Raw genomic sequence first — 22,331 nt, forward strand, 5'->3', positions numbered from 1 at the left:
CGGTGATGCTGGGGGTGTGTGTTTATGAAGCTGCTGAGATGCGGCCGGGCTGCAGTTGGAGGGACCTCATTTGGTTGTCAGTTAAGGCACCCTCGGTTCCGGGAGACACCAGGTGGCCCTCACTCCCTTCTCTCTGTTTGCAGCTACGTGTCGGCCATGGTGCCCGTGAAGTCCCCCCGGGAGTACTACGTGCAGCAGGAGGTCATCGTGCTGTTCTGTGAGACGGTGGAGAGGTGAGGCCACCCGGGAATGGCGGGGCCCGGCTCCTCCTGCTGCCCGGGGCCTGGCGAGGGCTGCACCCGGACAGGGGCACCATGTGCATGTGCCACGGGGCCTCCACACACACACCTGTTCCTCAGCCCCGGCGTCCCCTTTCTCTGGGCCCACACCCTGCAGGTGGAGCTCACATGGTTGGGAAGGGCTCCATGCTCACCTCCTCTCCTCCCTCACCTCCTCACCTCCCTCACCTCCCTCACACCTCACCTCCCTCACACCTCACCTCCCTCACCTCCCACACCTCCCTCACCTCCTCACTCCTCACCTCCCTCACCTCCCTCACCTCTTCACTCCTCACCTCCCTCACCTCCCTCACTCCTCACCTCCCTCACCTCCCTCACCTCCCTCACCTTCTCACCTCCCTCACCTCCTCACCTCAACTCCTCCACTCCTCACCTCCCCGTCTCCTCACCTCTTCCTCTGCTCATCTCCTCACATTTTTACCTCCTCACTCCCCACCTCCTCCTTTCCTTTCCTCCACTCCTCTTCCCTACAGGCCAGGATGGAACCCTTGCTGAGCTGGGTTTTGGGGGTGAATCATCAGTGTTCTCATCATGGCTTGTGTGGGGCGTGTAGGGTCAGATTCGAGGTCAGATTTTCTGAGTAGGCTTTGGGACTAAGATTTAACCTAGAACGTTCCTTATATGTGATTTGCGCTTCAGTAGTAGGTAAATTTTGAAGCTGTCTAATGTCACGTCGTAAGTTTGTTAATATTAAAGACGGATTCTTCACTGTTGTATGTTGAGAGATACTTCAAACCACCCAAGAATAAGAGGACAGGAAATACCTTTTATTTAGAACATGATGATGCCAGCAGCGCTTGCTCACGCATGTAGGGAAAGCGTCTCGCGTGCCTGCGAGAGAGAAGCAATCCAGGAGAGCAATTCGGGTTTCTTGGTGGCGTTAAATGGTTCAGAGCAGTGTTCCTGCTCCATGTTTATTCTTGCCGCTTCGGACGCCGGACAGCATAGCTGTCCCCACCAGCTCCCCTCGGCGAGCACCTCGCACTCACCCCTGCTTCTTCCGTCAGCGGTGGGGTCGGGAAGTGGGAAGATGGGGGAGGCCGAGCGTCGGCCGCCTGCGCCGGACCTTGCAGAGCGGGGCTCGTCCAGCAGCTGGCCGCCGGGCGCGGGCGCGGGCGCGGGTTGCGCGGCTGCCTTCCCCTCCCCCGTCTGGCCGTGGGTCGCCCCTGCTCACTCTCTCCCTCCCCTGCCAGGGCCCTGGACTTCGGGTACCTGACCCAGGACATGATCGACGACTATGAGCCAGCCCTCATGTTCACCATCCCCAGGTTGGCCATCGTGTGGTGAGTGTCCCCCTGCCCGGGACGGTCGTCTCTCAGAAACCTGGCAGGATTGTCGGGTCCATGGTGCCAGGCCCCTCTGGGTGGTGGTGAGTGGTACTCGTACCCCGAAGGTGGCTGCTCAGCCGCCCCGGAGCAGCTGCCAGGCGGTCCTGCCCTTGTCCCAGCAGCCGAGGAGCCAGGCGTTCCGAGCGCCTCCCGCTCAGCCAGCCTAGACGGTGCGGGGCGGGCGAGCACGACGGCCACGTGCACTCCCAGCCCTGGGAGGAGGCCCCCACGCTCAGGCACAGGGGGCCCAGCAGGGGCTGTGGGAGCGGCTTTGTAGGGACGCGAGGCGAGGTGCCCCTGGTCCCCGCAGGAGGATGTGTTGGGCGTGTTTGGAGGATTCACGGGCTGGCAGGGAGGTGGAGCCTGTTGGGTGAGGGGCAGGCGGGCGGCGGCCGGCCTCGCGATGGGGTGGGAGCACGGCTGCTGAGAGCAGGGGGGGCGCTGGGTTAGGCCTCTGGGGTCTGTGGCCTCGTGGGTGTCACGGCAGCACGTGGGGTCGGCCGTCAGGCACGCTTGACGGGAAGTGCTCGGTCATGTGCTGAGCGTTGCGGAGCCTCTCAGAGCCAAGGTCAGAGCCCAGCTGCTCTGGGCTCGGTCCGCTGCTGCTCAGCCGCACCCGGACTCCCAGACAGAGACCGCCTTCCCTCCCGCCAGGTGAGGGAGCGTGGGGCGGGTGGGCCCGGGGGTGCAGGGGTGCAGCTAGGCAGGGAGCCGGCTGTAGGTGTGGATGTCAGTGGACTGGCCCTGGGGGGCGTGGGGTGGACACAGAGGCACAGGCCCTGGGGAGACCTCGCTGCGGGGGAGCACCTCCTGCAGCAGGTCCGTGGGGCGGTGGCAGCGCTGCAGGATGGGCCAGCCTCTGGGACAGAGGGGCGTCCCTGGGCCGCAGGGAGCTGGACGAGTCGTGTGCCGCATGCAGGAGGGGTGGGGAGCAGGCCGGGCAGACGACCCTTGGCCGGGCCAGAAGCGTCTTCCACCGCCCGGGACTGTGGAGGTGTAATGGCAGGGAGCTTGACGTGCCGTGAAGCGCAGAGAGGACTTGGCGATGAGGGCCCGGGGGGGCGGGCAGGCGGGGTGGGGCTGCCAGTGCCCAGTGTTTCGGGGAAGCCTGAGCGGCCGCCTCCACGGTGCAGGGTCAGCGCCCCGCACTTGCGTCTTCCCTTGGGCTTGGGGACTGGCCGGGCCCCCACCTCGCTCTTCCTGGCCTCACTGTGCTCCAGAGCTGCCTTCCCTCTGGGAGGTCTCTGCAGTGGTCTTGGGAGGAGCCAGAACCTTTCCAGAACCTCCCGTCAGTTTTCCACTGTCTTAGCGGGAACCTGTTCTAAATCTCAGGGGAGGGCTAGAGACTCTTAGACAGCACACCCGTCTTAAGATAAAAGCGGGGACGTTGAACAGAAACACGTGCTTCTGGGTTTCCGTGCTCGAGTCCGTGGTGTGTGCTCAGCTCTTTGCGGCCCAAGGCTAGGGTGTGCAGGATGGTGCTGTCCGGCCTCGCCATGCTCACTAGCTGGCCTTCCGAGGCCACTTCTCCCTGAGTGGGGTCACTGGGCCCTCTCTGCTGACCTCAGGCCACCTTCTGACACCTGAACTTGTCTGGGTCCTTGTCCTGGGAGTGCCCTGGGCAGGGCCTTTTTCCTGTCGGGCACCTCCTGGAGGCCTTGCGTGGGGTCCTCTCCAGCTTAGGCTGGAGGGAGGCCTGGAAGCGGAGCCGCGGGACCTCCGAGGTCATGAGGGGAGGCTCTGAGTCACAGCGAGCAGAGGCTGGGTCTGAAGTTGAAGTGGAGGGGGAGCAGGAGCCCAGAGTCTGGGGGGGCTTCATGGCGGCCACTGAGAAGCCCTCAGGCCCCCTGGAACCCCCAGCCCCCCATCAGAAGCAGGTCTCCAACCTCGGAGCCAGGCTGTGGGTCTGAGGAGCGCCAGGCTTAACCAGAAGGAGCGGGGAGAGCTGGCTTGTAAGCAGCTGGTCCTAGAGCCAGCCGCCCCCTTCGGGGACGCTCACAGGGTCCCCGCGGGACCCACGGTGCAGCCACCCGGCTCCCTCTCTCGATTCCTCATTGCCCACAGTGGCCACTGCTGCCCAGCTTGGGGCCCAGGACTCACTCCTTCCTGGATTCACCTGTGAGCACGTATTAAGCGCCTACTGCATGCCGGCTCTGTGCTTGTCCCCAGAGATAAGGGGATGACCGTGAGGGAGGCGCACACGTACACAAGACAGGCAGTTGCCATGGAGTATTCTGGATGCTGGGATGCGGTTGGGGGTTTGGTGCAGGGACCCTCTGGGGTGGATCTCTTCTCCTGGGCCAGCGAAGGTTCCCCTCCAGTCCCCTGGCCCACCTGCTTCTTGGCAGCCGAGGGCTCGGGCCTTCCTGTGGCTCCAGCCTGTGGGAGCAAAGGCGAGCGTGGACAATGCCCCCTGCCCGGCCCTCCGCAATCTCAGGGTCCCCTCCAACCTTCTCTCCCCACCTCACCTGCAGCCCACTCGTTCCCTGATGCTCACCACTTCCCGCACAGGGTGTTCACATGCTTCCTCCCAGGAGATTACTTTTAAGCCATGTTATTGAGATAAAATTCACATAGCATTTGACTCACCCATTTGAAGTGTACAATTCAGTGGTTTTTAGTCAATTTGCAGAGTTGTGCAACCATCACCACTAATTTCAGGACATTGTCATCACTGAAAAGGTACCGCTTACCCCTCAGCCATCACCTCCACCCTGTAATCCCATCTCTCTGTAGATTTGCCTGTTCGGGATATTTCATGTAAATAGGATCTGGGTGACTTTTGTGTCTCCCCCACGGGCCTATAAGTGTCACGGGGCCGGGGTGTTCACCCGCATTCACTCACATGTCCTTAGTGCCTGGCAGGTGGTAGTACGGTGAATTTTCACAGAATTTTGTTGTGCTGATCTGACAGGGCACAAATATGAATTTGTAAAGTTTTTCCCTGCAGTTTTACTTTTCATCATAAAAATTTGGTGGGGGGGGGGTATAGACCCAGAATTAAGGGATTGATTAAAAATGATACTCTAGCTATTTAAACAACATTAAGGATGAATCCCAAATGTCAGAGAAGAATTCCTAGTGTATCAAGTACAAAAATCGTCACCAAACAGTGTGTCTCTACTAAATTTCTGAACATGATAGGTATAAGTTTTGTAACAGAAATCAAAGCAATAAATGTTACTTTTTTATTGTGATAAAATACGCATGACATAAAACTGACCATTTTAACCCTTCCTGAATGTGCACAATGGCATTAAGTACATTCACATCGTGCAACCGTGTGTGTGTGTGTGTGTGTGTGTGTGTGAGCACGCGCATGTGCGCATGTGTGTTGGTTGCGTTTCTCTGGAGAACTCTGACCAACACACACGTGAATCTTTTTCTTTTCCTTTTTTTTCTTATTTTAAAATTAATTTTTATTGGAGTATGGCTGTTTTACAATGCTGTGTTAGTTTCAGGTGTACAGCAAAGTGAATCGGTTACGCATATACATATATCCACTCTTTTCTAGGTTCTTTTCTCATATAGGTCATTACGGAGTATTGAGTAGAGTTCCCTGTGCTATACAGTAGGTCCTTATTAGTTACCTGTTTTATATGTAGTAGTGTGTATATGAGGAGGTGAATCTTTGTCTTCTGAGATTTGTGGTGGATTCTTAGATTTGACACCAAAAGCGTGAGCAACAAATTTTTTAAAATAGTACATTGGACTTTATCAAAATTAAAAATCTGTGCATCAAAGGACATTACCAAGAAAGTGAAAGACACCTAAAGAGTGGGGGTGGGGTGTGGGGCGGGCCCTCCATGCCGGGCGCGCTCCCCTGGCCCACGTGAGCTGGACCTGGGCCGACGCCTCACCATCCCCCGCCTTATGCCGGGGCACCCCCGGGCCCAGCCACATGCCTGCCAGGCTCCACTGCGGGGCTGCCTTGCATGCACGCAGGCTGTGTGGGCTGAGAGGGCGCGATGCCCGGGTCACCAGCCCTCTGGGGCTGAAGCTCTCCCTCTGATGGCTTGTTTCCAGGCCTGGTTCCCCCCATCTCCCCTCCCCACCCCCGCCCGTTGCATCAGCACCCGGGCCAGCTGGACACTGAACAGGTGTCTGCTGAGCTCCTCCTGGGACACGAAGGCCAGCCTCACCCTTGTCCTCAGGGGTGCCCCGTCATGGGGACGCAGAAACGTGGCCGCCCCACCACCTCCTCTCTGCCCATCCTGGCAGTTGGCGGCACTTCCCGGGAGGGAACCCTGGGTGCTTGGGCGCGTGGGAGCACCGCTGGACAGAGCCGTGGGGACGGCCTAGGTCCCCCGATCCCCCATCGGAGGGGGTGGGCACGGTGGCTTTAGGGGTCTGTGCACAGAGCTCTCCTGCTGAATGGATTCTTTTCCGGGGCTCACAGCTCCACGAGGCCGTGCTGGGCAGGAGGGCCCCTGCTTGCTCACTGGGGGGCAGCCCAGGCCTCCCCAGGACCCAGGAGAGGAGACAGGGTCCCTCCCTGCCCCCTTCGCTGCTTTCTGAAAGAGGAGATGGCCAGGATTCCCCAAACTCGCCTTTCTCCTGCCTGTTTTCACTCTGCCTTTGCGCTGAGAGCACCGCATTTACCCACCAAGTTAAGGCTCTATCTTGGGAAATCGTCCCTCAAGCATGGTTAATTGAACCATGACCGTTAGCTCATGGAAGATCCGTGGAACAGCCCAGAAGGAATGGAGGCCCGGCCGTGCCCTCTGCCCTCCACTGGCTCGGGACACAGGCCCTCCCGCTGCCCGGGCGAGCCGGCCCCTCCTCGGGGCCTGGAGGCCGCTGGTCATGCTGGTCACGGCCAGGTGTGCTCCAGGGGGGCCTCACAGCCCATGTTTCTCCTGTTTTTAGAAAAAAAGGAGATCTTTTTGCCCATGAAACGGACCTTTTTTTAGGGGAAAAGTCTCCTCATTCAGCTTTGTTTATCAGTTTTTCTCACTGAACTGGATGTTTTCCAGAACTATAGTGGGGGCTCCCAGCTGGATGGGTGACCGGACCCTGAGGCCTGAAATAAGATCCTGTTCATCCTCAGAGACGTGCCAGCGGCTCCTCATTTACACAAACAAGCCCCCGAGGCGCCGACCTGTGCTCCGTGGGGCCGCGAGGGGACAGGCCCGTGTTCATGGGTGGACGGTCCCTGGGCACTCGAGAGGCGCAGGAGGCATCCAGAGAAGGGTCCTCAGGGATAGGTCTTCTCTCCGAGAGACGGGTCTGGAATGATGGTCATGCGCCTGGAGATGGGTGGGGCTATGGCTACGCAGGTGAACACGGGACCCCCCCCCCCCGCCCCCGCGGAATCGGGGCGCCCGGAGCTGGCATCTGAGCAGAGTCAGACGGGCCGTGCGGCCCAGTCCGGCGAAGGGGGTCCTCTTGAGGCACGGGGACGCCCAGCAGGAGGGTCCATCCTGCCTGAGGGGTGACAGGAGGCTGCTTCAGTCTTGAAGGGTGCCTGACCGTGGGCCAGAGTGCTGGGAGGGGAAGGGGGCTTTGGAGACAGCCTGGAAAGGGTGGGAGTGGCTGGGACACGACGTTCACAGCCTGGCGGGGCCGGGAACTGGGAGAGGCTGTGGCCAGTGTGAGTTGGAACGTCTCGGGCAGCCCCCGGACCTGGGGCTTGTGGACGGAACGAGGGAGAGGCGGGAGAGCTGGGAGGGCAGCCTGCAGGGTGCCGTCTGGAAAATCTCGCCCTGTCTGCGCCGTGCTCCTGCAGGACCCACACCCCCAGGGGCCAGCCCTGGGGTCAGGGCTCCGCGCTGGTGGGAGGGCTGGGCTGGGCTTCACCTCCAACTCCTGTTTCCCTTTTGGAGTAGATGGTTCCAGGACCAGTTCTCACAAACCTCTGCATTTGTGGTATATTTAAACACAAATCCGGTATTTCCATTTTCAAGGAGGCAACACATCTTGATGCTGATTTATCTGATTGCAGCTGGGAGGTGTGCAGACATTTTTATCATTATTTTATGATCCCTCAAACAAACATAGGCTAATCAACTTCGAAGGAGGATAAAAATCTGGGTAATAATTTTCACTGCTCTTTTCTAAACTTATTTACGATTCGATCACAGAGCGGAAGCGTGTGCGGGGTGTGGTCTGGGCTGGCCACACGGCTGCAGGACTTGACGTCAGGCTGGCTTTGTGTCTTGGATGCAGTGGCCTCGTGGTCTATGCGGATGGACCCCTGAACCTGGACCGCAAGGCAGAGGACATGTCCGAGCTCTTCCGTCCCTTCCACACGTTGCTGCGGAAAATCAGGTTGCGGGGGGTGGTGGGGTGAGGGAGAGAGGGGAGGGGAGGGGAGGGGAGGGCGGTGTTTACCCCTGAGCCCCCTCCCTTCTGTGACTGGTCCTGGGGGCTGGCAATGACCTCTCTGGACAAGGCTGGTTTTGCTTTGCCTTTACTGGACACCTCCAGGGTGGGTAGCTTGTCCCTGCTGAGCTTTAGAGGGCGGTAAACCTCACACTTCTGTGTGAGCTAATTCTTTACCTTCTGTCCACCTTGGGGGTGCTGGGACCTTGGTCTCTGTCGTCGGCTCCTGGTTTCTACTGTTTGGAGCTCCTTTAACCCTACACCCTTCCTCCCTCACAGAACAAGTTCTTTGTTCTTGACCAGTAGCGTTAAGACCTTTACGCAAATGTCCGGTCCTAAGACAGCAGCTGCCCTGGCTAATGGCCTGGAAAGCAGGCCCTCTTCTGGTTTCTCACAGAAACGTCTCTGTGGCCCTGCGAGACGGATGGGGCCCATCTTACAGGCGAGGCCCTGAAACCGGGGTGGTGTGGGCCGGACCAGGGCCACACAGCCTGCGAGGGGAGGACGTCCCCCTGGGCCAGGCCACGCCCTCCACGTTGGCTGGGGCTGGGGCCCAGGTTGGGGGCTGTTACTAGTTCTTTGACTAGTTTAGGGGGTGAAGTGCTCAGTTCTCTTGAGTGACCAGCCCAGGGGCGCCCGCATGCTGTGGCTCATCCTGCCCACCCCCCAACCATCCCTGGGTGGCGTTGGCACCATCTGTGCTGTCCTGTGGGCTTGTGACATCTGGCCTGGGTAACCGAGCTCTGCCCTGAGGGCCTCCCTTGCCCTTCAGCAGCCGGCCCTCCAGCCAGCACCCCTGACCTCAACCTTCCCTTGAGAAACCTCATGTCAAGTTGTGTGGGGCCCTCACTGCTGGTGACCTCTGTGAGCTGACAGGGCCCGGCTCCTGCGGGAATGGGACAGCAGGGGGCTGTGGCCGCATGTCCTCTGAGCACCTCCCTGGCCCCGTGGTCTCAGATGCCAAGGTCTTTCCTACCACGGTCCCTGGTCTCCGAGAAGCCCCCTTCCCAGGCTGTCGGTCCAGGGCTGACCCCGTGGACCCCTGCCACGCCCTTCCTGGGTCTGGCGGGACTTCCCAGCCCAGGGTGGCTTTCCTCTGCTGGTGCCTGTCCTTTCTGGGGGCCGGAGAGCACAGAAGCCTGCTGCAAACTGCCCTTTGCCCCATCACGAGCCAAACGTGCTCTGAATCCAGTGAGGAGTGACCCGGGGGGTCCTTGGAGGGTCAGTGGGCTCAGGGTGGGCGAGCCACAGTTGAGTGTCCCTAGCAGGACCTGACCCTGGAACCAGAGGCCGAGGCTCTTGCCCTCTCTGGGTGTCCAGCTGGGCGAGGAGACAAGGAAGCAGGGGAGAGGATGGACGATGCTGGGCCAGGAAGGGAAGCGCGTGGCCTGGGCCACGGCTGGGAGTGGCCATGGGGGGAAGGGTGGGCGCAAGGAGGGGAGGGGGAGGGGGAGACGCCAGATGCTGGGGACTTGGGCAGGGGAAGAGTCCAGAGCGTCAGAGACGTGTGACATACTCAAAAGGCTGACGCACATAACTGGAATCAGAAGGAAGGAATGGAGAAAATGGGCAGAAGCAGTATTCAAAGAGATAATGGCCAAGAATTTTCCAAAATTGAAGAAAAATCTCTGTCCACAGATTCAGGAGACTGTTAAAGAAAACTACGAGCAAGATGAACACAAAACACATCTGGGTATATCACAGTAAAATTGCTGAAAACAAAGAAAAAACCTTAAAGACAGCTAGAGGAAAAGGACATATTACTTTGAAAAGAGTGTACATCAACAGCTGTCTTCTCAAAAACAGTGGAAGCCAGAAGGCAGTGAAATGATATATATTTAAAGTGCTGAAAGCGGGACTTCCCTGGTGGTCCAGCGGTTGGGACTCTGCACTCCCAATGCAGGGGGCCCGGGTTCGATCCCTGGTCGGGGAACTGAGTCCTGCATGCGTGCCGCAACTAAAAGATCCTGCATGCCACAACTCAAGATCCCCCATGTCGCAACTAAAGATCCCCTATGCCACAACTAAGAAAAAGATCCCACATGCTGCAACGAAGATGCCATATGTGGCAACAAGGATCCCTCGTGCCACAACCCGGTGCAGCCAAAATAAATAAATAAGTAAATATTAAAAAAAATAATAAAGTGCTGAAAGAAAATCGCTGCCAGTCGGGATTTTACAACCAGGAAAAATATCCTTCAGAAATGAAGGTGAAATAGTGGGTTATTCGGAAACACGAAGCTGAAGAAATTTGTTATGAGCAGATTGCACATAAAGAAAAACTAATTGGAATTCTTCCTGCAAAGGAAAAAAAATCTCAGATGGGAATGTGGAAGCACAGGAGAGACTTAAGACCCTGATGTGAACGAACATAAATGAATCTGGGCTGTACAAAACAATAATTGTCTTGTGGAGTTTAAATTATATACATCATAGTTTAACATTTGAAAATCAGTTTTTCTGTATTAATTTTTTAAAAAGGAAGAAAAACCAAATCATTTTGAAAGTTACAGAAAAATAATTTGAAAGATTAATGCCTATTTTATGATGAAAACATCTCTTAGCAAATTAGAAATAGAAGGGAATTTCCTTAATCTGATAAGAAATACACACACACATATGCACACACATATGAAGTTGGACCCTTACCTAACACCATATAAATATGAATTAACTCAAAATTAATCAAGGACCTAAATGTAAGAGGTAAAACTACAAAACTCTTAGAAGACAACATAGGACGAAAGCTTCATGAGATTGCATTTTGGCAGTGGTTTCTTGGATGTAACACCAAAGGCACAGGTAACAGAAGAAAAAAATAGACAAATTGAACTTTGTGAAAATTTTGTCCATCAGAAACCACTACAATAGAGTAAAAAGGCAACCCATAGAATGGGAGAAAATATCTGCGTATCATATATCTGGTAAGGGGTTAGTATCTAGACTATATAGAGAACTCCTAAAACTCAACCACAAAAAGCCTAACAACCTGATGCAAATGGGCAAAAGACTTGAATAGACATTTCTCCAGAGAAGATATATGAATGGCCAACAGCACGTGAAAAGATCCTCAACATCACGATCGTCAGGGAAACACAAATCAAAACCACAATGAGATACCACCTCACACCCATGAGGAAGGCTACTATCAAAGAAATAGAAAACAAGTGCTGGGGAGGATATGGAGAAATCGGAACTCTTGTGCACTGTTGGTGGGAATGTAAAATGGTGCAGCTGCTGTGGAGGTTCCTCAAAAAATTAAAAAAGAACTACCATATGATCTGGCAGTTCCTCTTCTGGGTTTATACCGAAAAGAATTGAAAGAAGCATCTTGAAGAGATATTTGTACACTCGTATTCATAGCAGCATCATTCACAATAGCTAAGACATGGAAGCAACTGTTGACGGATGGATGGGTAAGCAAAACATGGTCCAGCCATACACTGGGATATTATTCAGCCTTAAAAAGGAAGGAAATTCTGACGCATGCTGCAATGTGGATGAACTTTGTGGACATGCTAAATGAAATAAGCCAGTCACAAAAAGACAGATAATGAATGATTCCAATTACATGAGGTCCCTGGAGTCCTCAAAATCATAGAGACGAAAAGCATAACTGTGGTTGCCAGGGGCTGGGGGAGGGGAGAACAGGGAGTTACTGTTTCATGAGAACAGAGTTTTAGTTTTACAAGATGAAATTGTTACAGGGATGGATGGTGGTGATGGCTGCACAACAATATGAATGCACTTAATACCACTGAACTGTCACTTAAAATGGTTAAGATGGTAAATTTTATGTTATAAGTATTTTATCACAATAAAAAATTTAAATATCATCTACAGTGGTGTCAATAAATATTAATTAGCATAAATCTGAGATGTCTAAGACCTCCACTGAAAGTTAACAAAATGTTTTTGATACAAAATTTTAAAGACCTAAATAAATAGCTATTCCACATTCAGGGAGTGGAAAACTTAATATTGAGAAGATATCAGTGATTCTCAAATTAATCTATGAATTCAATGCAACCTCAATCAAAATCCCAGGAGGTTTTTTCTTTTGCAGAAATTGACAAACTAGTTCTAAAATTCCTATAGAAAGGCAAGGGGCCTAGAATAGCCAAGAAGAAAAAGATTGCTGGAGAAAAAGGACAAAGAAGAAGAATACTGTTTATCTGTTCTGCTCTTGATGGTTTTTGGGTAGTTTCCAGACGGTGCTGGTGTGACCAAGCTTGGGAACGTATGTGTGCATTTCTGCTGGATGTGCTTCATTTAAAAAATGAGCAGAGCTGGAGACACTGCCTACCGTATAGCTGTAGTTGTACTGGCAGAGATGTAGTGCACGGGACGTTCAACGGAACAGAGGGTCTGGAGCGACCAACACATGATTCATGACAGAGGTGACAGAGCAGAACAGTGGAGAATGGTTGGCTTTTTCCAATGAATGGCTGAATCAGTAAATATCCATATGAGGAAAAAGATCCTTAATACACTCATACGAAAACATCAATTCTAGGTAGACTGCAGATACAAACGTGAAAAGTAAAAACGTTTTCAGAGGGAAAAATCGAGTACATCTTTGTGATCTTGGAGTAGGCAAAGATTTCTTCAACAGGGCGCAAAAGCACTAATCACAAAATAAAATGACATTTTGAACTTTACTGAAATTTAAAACTTCACAGTTTGTCAAAAGACACCATTGAGAGAGTGAAAAGGCCACAGAGTTGGACACAACATCCAATCAAGAACTCAAATCCACAATACATAAAGAACTCCTGTCAGTCGGTAAGAAACAGACAGTTAACCCGATAAAAAATGGGCGAAAGTCCTGAACAGGCACTTCAGAGAGGCTGTCTAAGGGTCCATCAGCGTATAAATGGGTGCACGACCTCCTGAATGAGCAGGCTAAAGCAGTTTAAAACCACAACGAGATACCACTGCACGCTCACCAGAGTCGACGAAGTGGAAAAGTCCAAGTGCCCATGAGGGTGTGGGGCATGCAGAACTGTCAGCGAACCCTGTGGGCTGTCGGCGGGGACACACCCCTCACCAGCACTCAGCATGCGCGCTTGCAGAAACGCACCCCAGGCTCCCCAGGACAGGGGCTCAAAGCTGTGGGTCCCCGGCAGCCAGGCCCCCTCCGGGGTGGATCAGCTTCAGAGGTGAATTGTGATGCGTTTCCACCAGGAGACGGAATGATCTACAACGACCATGAATCTCACCAGAGAGGGTTGTCAGAGCTGGCAAAGGGAAACAGCAGAATATGCGATTAAGGGGAGTTCTCTGGTGGTCCAGTGGTTAGGACTCTGCACTTCGGCTGCCAAGGGTGCGAGTTCAATCCCTGGTCAGGGAACTGAGATCCCACAAGCCGAGCAGCCAAAAAAAAAAAAAAGCATAGGAAAAATAAAGTGTAATTGCACATAAAGGTTTAAAAAAAAAAAGCGTGCATGGCTTCCCTGGTGGTGCAGTGGTTGAGAATCTGCCTGCCAATGCAGGGGACACGGGTTCGAGCCCTGGTCTGGGAAGATCCCACATGCCGCGGAGCAACTGGGCCCGTGAGCCACAACTACTGAGCCTGCGGCGTCTGGAGCCTGTGCCCCGCGACAAGAGAGGCCGCGACGGTGAGAGGCCCGCGCACTGCAATGAAGAGTGGCCCCCGCTCGCCGCAGCTAGAGAAAGCCCTAGCACAGAAACGAAGACCCAACACAGCCAAAAGTAAATAGATAAATAAATAAATTTATAAAAACAAAATAAAAACAGTTCATTTAAAAAAAAAGTGCAATTAAATTTAGATTTCAGATAAACGATAATACTTTGTTAGTGTAAATATGTCCCCAGTGGGGGCCATTTGGGACATACTTACTCTAAAAAGTATTTGCTGTTTATCTGAAATTCCAGTCTAACTGGGTGTCTTGTGTTTCATCTGGCACCTCTGCACAAACATAGCACTGGCAAACATGCCTGCCACGGAGGAGTGCAGACCGCAGATTGCCATCTATCTAGAGAAGGAGAACAGGGCAGGCCACCGCTGTGGAAGTCGGGATGGTGGTCACGGCGGGGAGTGACCAGGAAGGCACGTGGGGGGCGCCTGGGAGCCCGGGTAGCGCTGTATTACTTGATCTGGGTGCTGTTTGCAGGGTGTGTTCAGTGTATGAAGAGCCACAGCTGAGCGGTTCTGAGAAGGGCACTTTTCCATGTGTTTCCCCGACTGCACTGGGACGTTGAACCAGGCGCTGAGACCTCAGGCCTGAGCTCTTCCCAGCGGAGAGCAGCACACACCGGCCTGTGGGACCCGCCTTGGGCTCATCCCGTCATTGTCATTAGAGTCACTGCACCTTGGGTGTCGGTTCAATGCCGCTTCCCCCAGGGAAGGCACCCTGCTGTGCCCTCCTTCTGGTGGGCTCCTTCCTTTGCTGCTGTTGTCATTATTGTACTTCAATCTTCGCTCAAATATTTATATATCTGTCTCTTCCTACGGAACCTGCACAGCAGGGACCATGCCAGTCTTCCTGTGTGTCACCCAGGGCCTGGCACATAGGCAGTGCTCAGTAATATTTGTTGAAGCAAAGGATGAAAATCTATATATAAACCAATAGATATCTTTTCACTCCTGAAAGTTTTTATTAATTGATTTATTAATCTATAATTTTATTAATTTATTAACATATTATCACGAAGAATCAGGGCTTTCTTGTTTTCAGCAAGAGAGTTCAGAGTCTCATTTTTAAGGAAGAGCACATTCTAGAATCACAGTCAGCCACCCACATGGCTGTTGTCCTGACCCGCGGCCCCGGGGACCCCTGGAGACGCACCTCTTTTGGTGGAGGAAGCGACATGGTGGGAGGTTAATTTGCAGGCAGTGGACACCGTGTTGCTCTTCTGCTGGTGCCGAGCCCGCTCGGCCTGGGGGCTGGTGTGGCCTCTGGGACCCACACTCTTCTTTTCTGCCTTGACCCTTGTAGGGATTTGCTGCGGACCCTGACCGAGGAGGAGCTTCACACGCTGGAACGGAACCTCTGTATTTCCCAAGATGTGGAGCTCCCCATCCGGGCGGACACGCCGGTGCCCCCTGCCCTGGGGCCCGCCCTGCCCGCACCCCTCGCCCCGGCGGAGCCCAGGCATGCAGAGGCGGAGCTGGCGTGCTCCATGCAGAATGACGACCAGGAGCTGGAGCAGCTCAGCCGCATGGTGCACAGGGCCGGGGACGTGATGTCCTCCCTCCTGTCCCCGCCCAACGCCTGCCAGCCCCCCGCGCACAGGCCGGACGCCGAGGGCGGTCCCCTCGGGCAGGCATCCCCGGGGTGCCCGCGGCTGCCGCCGGGCAGCGACGAGGACGAGGGGAGGGTGTTCTTCATGGAGGATGTGGACGGGGCGGCGGAGCCCCCGGGCGGCCGGTCTGGGTGGGCGGGCGACGCCAGGGCCGACCCCCGGGAGAGAGGGCGGGGCGGGGAGAGCCGAGAGGCGGGGGTCAGAGCAGCCGCCGCAGCCGAGCGGGAGGACTTGCGCAGCAGCACGAGCGCGCCCGGCGACGAGACGCGGGCGGGGGGCCCCGGCTCCTGCAGCTGCCTGGACCCCCAGCCGCAGCTGGACGGCTGGGAGGCGAGTGCGCAGGACGCCCAGACGGCCGAGCTGATCGCCCACCGGACGGGGGGCATGAAGCTCTCGGCCACGGTCATCTTCAACCCCAAGTCGCCCACCTCCCTGGACTCTGCCCTCGCCAACCCGGAAGTCCCCGGCAACGGAGTCTCCCCGGGGGAGCCGGCGGCCGCGGGGACGGAGGGCGGCGCCCACAAACTCGGCGCCGCGGCTGCCAACAGCCTCCTGAACTCCTGCGTGTGCTGCAGGGGCTGCGCGGGCAGCAGGGAGGACGCGGCGGAGAGCCTGCGGGGCAAGTGCGGCTCGGGAGGCGTCATCCGCTCCTCTTACGTGGGCTCCGCCAAGGCCTGCGCCAAGGGCTCGGCCGCGGGACTGCTGGAGGCCCGGCCGGCCCCGGCGGCCTTGCCCACGGCGCTGGGCGCCCCGGACCCCCGGCCCTCGGAAGACGCCCCCGGCGGGCAGGAGCCCAAAGCCCCCACTTCCGACAAGTGCCTGGCACACACCTCAGGGCCCCAGGTGGACGCGGCAGACGGGCTGCCTGGAGGGGGCGGCGGAGCGAGTGAGCCAAAGGAGGCTGAGGCCGGGCAGCCCTCGGAGGCCGGGGAGGAGAGTCGGCGTGGAGGGGCGGCCGGGGAGGAGCCCCAGCACCTGTCGGGCTCCAGGTAAGAGCCGCTCTGGCCCCTGGACTCACCTCTAGTCGGTTTAGCTGCTGGTCAGGCCCTCCGGGACCCAGTTGCCACATCCAACCGAGAAGCGTCCCCCGTAGCCCCGACCGCCCCGTTTCTGGCGTGACGGGCACCTTCAGGTGAGTGGGCGCAGCGCCGGGCCCTCGGTTCGCCCCTTCTCACTGCTGTGGTGTGACCGGCGTGTGCGGACCGGCCGGGGCTGGGGCCCAGCACTCACCTGACCGGCGTGGCAGCTCCCATGGGCCGCGGTTAGCCACACAGACCCTCAGCCCTGACCCGGGGGCAGCGGTGGGATCCCGAGACCACCCTGGGGCAGATTCTCGGGCAGTGCTCCCAGGACCCTGTTCTCTCCCCCAGAGGCAGCTGAGCAGGAAGGAGGGGCAGGGCTCTGTGACACCCTGGCTCCTGCACCTCTGACTCACGGCAGCTCTTCCTTCCCCTGCCCCACACCCGGGGCTTTATCCTGAATGAAGCAGATTCAACTAGCACTGCCCCGGCCCCCATCCTGGACGTGGGAAAGGAGGAGCTGGGCCCAGCCTCGGGGCTTCACACGTGGCTATTGCACTGTCCTCTCACCAGACCCTGCCTTGCAGACTCCCATTCTGGCTTCACTGTGTCCAAAGGGAGGTGGGAGGATGGGGAGGGGAGGGGAGGGGGCTCAGCCCGGAGGCTGGACAGGCCCCTGCCCGCAGCTGTGGGAGCTGTGCACAGAGGGGCGGTCAGCAGGGAGGGGCCGTCTGGGTGCAGGGGCAGACGCCTTGCAGGGCTGTGCGGCCACTGCCGCCTTCTTGCTGCAGCAGCGTGTGGCCGGCTCCCCCAACAGTGGGCAGGGGCTGGCCGGGAGCCCGTGGGGTTCAGGGCCGCTCTTTCTTCTCGAGCTGAACTCGGAGGCTCCGCCGCAGTCTTTTCTGTGTGGGTTCTGTAGGCACTGCCCAGCCCCTCGCAGCCACAAATCTACTTTCTGGCTCCGTGAATTTGCCTGTTCTGGACGTTTCATATAAGTAGAATCACTCATTATGTGACCTTTTGCGGCTGGCTTCTTTTGCTGAGCATCATGTTTTCAAGGTTCACCCACCTTCATGCAGGTGTCGGGACTTCCTTTCTATGGCTGAATAATATTCCACTGTACGGATGGACCACATTTTGTTCATCTGTCGATGGGCGGGTGTGTCGTTTCCACTTTTTGGTTATCATTGAGTAATGCTGTGAACATCTGTGTACATCTGTGAACATTTTGTGTGTTTGTGAGTTTTCAGTTCTTTGGGTGTCTCTCTAGGAGAGAATCAGTGCTTCACACGGTGCCTCTACGTTCTGAGGAGCTGTCACGGGCAGTTTTCATTCCCCGGTCATGTGCGAGGCTCCTCTTTCTCCACATCCTCACCAATTCTTGTCATCATCTCAGAGTTTTTTTAACAGTTCTTTTGACCTTCGGGCATATCCCACTAGAATATACAGCTGAGTGACTGCTTTCAGCTCACTTGGAATCGTTCTGTTTCTGAGGTCATGCCCAAGCTTTACCCACAGCAGGTTAATTTGTTCCGTTTAGCATGAGCTGTATAGAGATTGCCATTTGCATTTAATTTAATTTTATGATTATGTGAAAAATTTGCATGGTTCCTGGCCAAATCTACAAAATAAGATATACCCAGAGAAATCTGTCTTTCCACCTTATTCTCCTCCTCTGCTAAAGTTACAGTTTTCCAATTTTTTATAATTTATCCTTCCATTTAAAAAGTAGAAGCAAGGATGTACACACACACACACGGACACACACACATGGGCACACACGCACACACACACACAGACACTAAAAAGTAGAAGCAAGGATGTACACATACGCAGACACACACACACGGACAGACGGGCACACACACACAGGCACACACACACGGGCACATGTTTTCCGCTCCTGTTCTTTGGAAGAGGACCTCGTCCTTCTCTGCCTTGCTTTCCTGACCTTCTAGCCTGAAAGCCTGTGGCCTGTCCATGACAGTTTCTAGAGATGTCCCCGCTGTCAGTTGCAGCCACGTGGGACCGCACTGTGTGGCTGGACCACCGCGCAGTCAGGCCCTGCCACCTGCCTTGTGGCTGTTTCCAGTCTTGCTCTTACAGACAGCGCTGCGATGAGCAGCTATTTTTTTAAAAAAATATTTATTTATTTATTTGGCTGCGTCGGGCCTTAGTTGCAGGATGCGGCATCTTCCTTGCAGCATGCGGAATCTTTCGTTGCGGCGCGTGGGCTTCTCTCTAGTTGTGGCATGTGGGTCCAGAGCGCGCAGGCTTAGTAGTTGCAGCACGCGGGCTTAGTTGCCCCATGGCGTGTGGGATCTTAGCTCCCTGACCAGGGATTGAACCTGCGCCCCCTGCATTTGAAGGTGGATTCTTAACCACTGGACCACCAGGGAAGTCCCAATGAGCAGCTCTTTTTGATGAGGCCGTTTTTTAGGTGCAAGCCCAACATCATAATGTCCAGTGGAATGAATTATTGTCCACAACCTAAGGGGCGGCTTCCTCCCTCAGGGCCTCCAACTCAGTGGCCCAGAGTTGATTGGTAAGTGAATCATTTTCGTACAAGGCTGATATGAAACCATCACAAATTCTTTGACCGGATACATGGACTTTTCAACTTTTGACCTGCCCCCCTTTTCTTGCTCTGTGTCCAGGTGACAGCCAGTGGACATTTACTCTGTCTGGAACCCCCTCCTGCTTTCCTGACGTGTCCCGCCGTGGACACTGCTCGTTCACGTCAGGCCGGCAGCTTCCCAGGCCTCCTCTGGCTTAGCACAAACGCAGAAGCTGAGCTGAGAAAAGGAAACAGCCTCCATGGAGGCCTCGGGAGACGCTCCCGTCTCCCAGGGAAGCATTTCCAGAAGGTGCAGAGGGTCTGAGGGTGGCCGTGGGATCAGGGCAGCCAGGCCTTTGGGCCAGGACCGTGGACAGCGGCGCCCGGGGCCCAGCACTGCACCAGGAGCAGCTGGGAATCAGGTCAGCAGGTGGCGCCCGTGCCCTCCGCGGGCAGCGCAGGCATGGGAAGCATGATCCATTCACGTCGCACGTGGGTTCCTGGGTGGCTGAGCAGGGTGCGCGAGAGGCGGCCCGACCTTGCGGAACGTGATCTAACACGAATGGAGGGGCGAAAGCAGCCTGTTGAAACAGACAGACAGACACAGAAGACCAGCCTCACACAGGCAGCAAGTTCACCAGAACTCGGACGGCGAGATCCCTGGCCTTGGTTGGCGTTGTTAGTACCATCGGTGCGCAGCTTCCCATGAACACAGCCAGGCTTGTGTCAGGTGCAGGTGACCCCCCGCCCCTGGCAGACGGAGAGACGGACCCCGGAGAGGCTGGCACCCGCCGTGGCTCGAAGTGCCTGGAGGGGCCGGCATCACCCTTGACCTGCCTGAGCGAGAGCCCGTCTTGTCTGGTGACGTGCTTGGTCATCACTCGGCCGTGACGAGCCGACATCCTGAGCTGACCATGAGGCCTGCCTGTCCAGCAGGTCCCCCTGTGGTCCCTGCCAGGCGCGGGAGGAGGAGTGACCGCACGTGTGGCCCCGTGCGTGAGTCAGACGGGTGCAGCCTCAGACCTCTGTGCCACCTTTGAGTCGGGTGTCATGAAGGGGACGCACCAAGCCATGACCACGAGTCTGCTTTTGGGGCCACGTTCCCCGGGGACGCCCGGAGTGTCACCTCCCACTCAAGCAGCGCACAGCCTCCGGGTGGAAGGACGGGGCTGCCGGGGGGACGGCGCAGGCCGGAGGTGGGTCCTGGAGCAAGGGCCCGGGCGGGAAGAGCCCTGCACGTTCCCCCAGGCCCGGCCTTCAGCCCGCTGCACACAGGCCGGTTCCAGCCGTGCTGATGCCCGGGGTGGGGGACGTCGCCCCAGCACAGTCCTGGGCAGAATGTTTCAGAACCAAGTGTCCTTCAGATCTTTCCTTTCTTACCTTTTCAGTGCTGGAAGATTAACCTTTTTTGGGGAAAACTTAGCGTTTTTAAAAGCTTCCTGTTTCTTGCCTAGACTCACCTCATCATCCAGAACTGTCCACACTCTCGAGGCTGGCTGGAGAGCTCACTGGTCTAGAAGACGGAAACTCGCCCTCTCTTGGGTCTGTTTGGTCCTTTCTGTGGACATTTTACTAAAGTGTGTTTCCAGCCTTCCTGAAAAAATAACACTGACTCTTGCTTTTTTCTAATTATAATTGTGGTCCCCATTCATTGTAGAAACTTACGAAAACATAAAAAAGAGTAAAAGAAGGAAATAAAAACCATTCCAAATCTGATGAGCAGTTTTATTATTTTTTTCACTGAATATTATTTAATGATCATTTATCTGCAAAATTCATTAAAACACAGTATTCGTAGGACTTAACGCTAACTTGCTGTACGTTTTCCCATTTCCGTACTTTGTCGATTAGCCTTGTGGTCCCTCTCCTTACGGTTTTGTGTCTGTCTCTTGGAATCCACCCTTAGGAGTAGAGTCGCCCCAGCGAAGGCATGACCCTTGCCGTCACACTCCCTTCCTCCCGCCTGGGCAGCGCTGGCTGCACTGACTCATCTGGGAGGCAAAGTGGAGTTCGCTGCTCTGCTTTGTGTTTCTCTGGTGATCGGTGTCCCTGGGCATTTCCTCCGGATTCTTCTGCAAATTGACTCTGCCTGTCTTTTGCCTGTTTTCCAGTTGGGTTTTCGTGTCTTTCTTGCTGACTTGGAAATGTTCCTTCTGCCTGGTGTCTTTGTTGCAGGTAGCTTTCCCCAATTTGTTATTTGCCCTTTGGTCTTATTTGTTGACGTCTTCTGATTTACAGATGTCTTCAATTTTGTTTTGTGTAATTAAATTCATGAGCATTCTAGAGACTCGGGTCCTCTGCCTCTCTTTTCCTCCAGTCGGTCTGCGTTGCCGTTCCTCCCACCCCAAGGCCGGGGGACATTCCCCTCACTGCCTCCTGGTGTCCCAGGGTCTCCTTCTTTGCCGTTACCTCCGCTCTGCCCTGGTGCGTAGTGAGAGGCCCAGGCCGGCTTGCCTTCTGAGGCTGTCTCCGCCCACTGGAGGGGGCCAGGGGGCTGGGGCCGACGGCCATCGTGACACATGGGCAGGCCCACCCCGGGCCCTGGCTCAGGGCTCAGGAACCGTCACCACTTATGCCACCGGCGGGCTTGGCCTGCTCTGTTACTCAGCTCCGCGGCTGGCAGTGCCTTTGCCTCCCCACTCGGGGGGCCTCCCTGGCTGTCGTTTTGGTTAGAATGATAGGAATCTGGAAGGGCACAGGCCTCTGAGCTTCTGCCCTTAGACTGGTGACCTGTGCCCCGACCACGTGCTCCTTCCTTGCCGAGCGTGGTGGTAGTGGCAAAGAGTGGACCTTGGGGACATCTCGAGGGGACTTTCCGACGCGCGGTGCTTCCTCGCCTGCCTGGGGGGTGGCCCTGGAGCGTGTGTTCCCGCCCTGCGAATGCAGCGGGAGGGGGTCCAGGGGAGGAAGGGCGCCCGTGGGCTGGCGGCCCCTTGAGGAGGAGCCAAGAGGCCTCTTGTTAGCGAGTAACTCCGTTCCTTGTCGCTCCCCCGCGTCTCACCCGCCCTGGTCCGTACTCACCGCTGCTGTTTGGGCTGTTACTTGCCTGTCCGTTGCTGTTACCAGTCCTGAGCCGCCTCCCTGCCCCATCACCGGTCTCACTGCTTCCCGGCCCCTCCTCCACTTCCTCACTCCCCACGGGGTGGGGGGGGGTGGTGGCCGCTGGACAGGGAGGTCGCAGACGTCGCAGCGGAGCTTAGTCCTGGGCCGACAGCTCTGTGCTTCGCTGACTGTGCTCTTTGCCCGCCTGGCTCCGACTCCAGGGGACGCCCCGCCTTCCTGCTAGCCGCGGCCCTCCGGTGCTTCCACCCAGGCTCCACTGCCCTTTGCCGGGGTGGGGACCCCAGGGACCTGGGGACGCCCTGGGTCCAGCCCTGAGCAGCTGGGGCTACAGAGAGGAGGCCACATCCTCTGTTCCTTGGAGCAGGGCTCCAGCCCCCCACGGCCACTGACTGCTTCCCCGTACGGAGAGGGCTGCTGGAGGTCCTCCTGGGCCCCTCCAGGCTGCCCCGCGAGTGCCTGTGGACGTCAGCCC

At 56.1% G+C, this 22,331-nt stretch overlaps 1 protein-coding gene across 5 annotated transcripts in view; it reads left to right on the plus strand.

Moving 5' to 3' along the window:
• Positions 1-22,331, plus strand: part of ZFYVE28 (zinc finger FYVE-type containing 28) — a 114,573-nt gene that overhangs the window by 66,600 nt on the left and 25,642 nt on the right. For 4 of the 5 annotated variants that reach the window (XM_068543562.1, XM_068543560.1, XM_068543563.1 and 1 more), the window contains 4 exons: positions 144-233; positions 1,493-1,582; positions 7,796-7,897; positions 14,914-16,209. In XM_068543562.1, the coding sequence (XP_068399663.1) occupies positions 144-233; positions 1,493-1,582; positions 7,796-7,897; positions 14,914-16,209 (1,578 nt within the window). Of the gene's footprint in view, positions 1-143; positions 234-1,492; positions 1,583-7,795; positions 7,898-14,913; positions 16,210-18,679; positions 18,785-18,896; positions 20,968-22,331 lie in introns of those variants that run through there. The other variant, XM_068543565.1, reaches the window with a different exon arrangement.

This window comes from Eschrichtius robustus, chromosome 4 (genome assembly GCF_028021215.1).
Source record: "Eschrichtius robustus isolate mEscRob2 chromosome 4, mEscRob2.pri, whole genome shotgun sequence".
NCBI classification, from domain to species: domain Eukaryota; kingdom Metazoa; phylum Chordata; class Mammalia; order Artiodactyla; family Eschrichtiidae; genus Eschrichtius; species Eschrichtius robustus.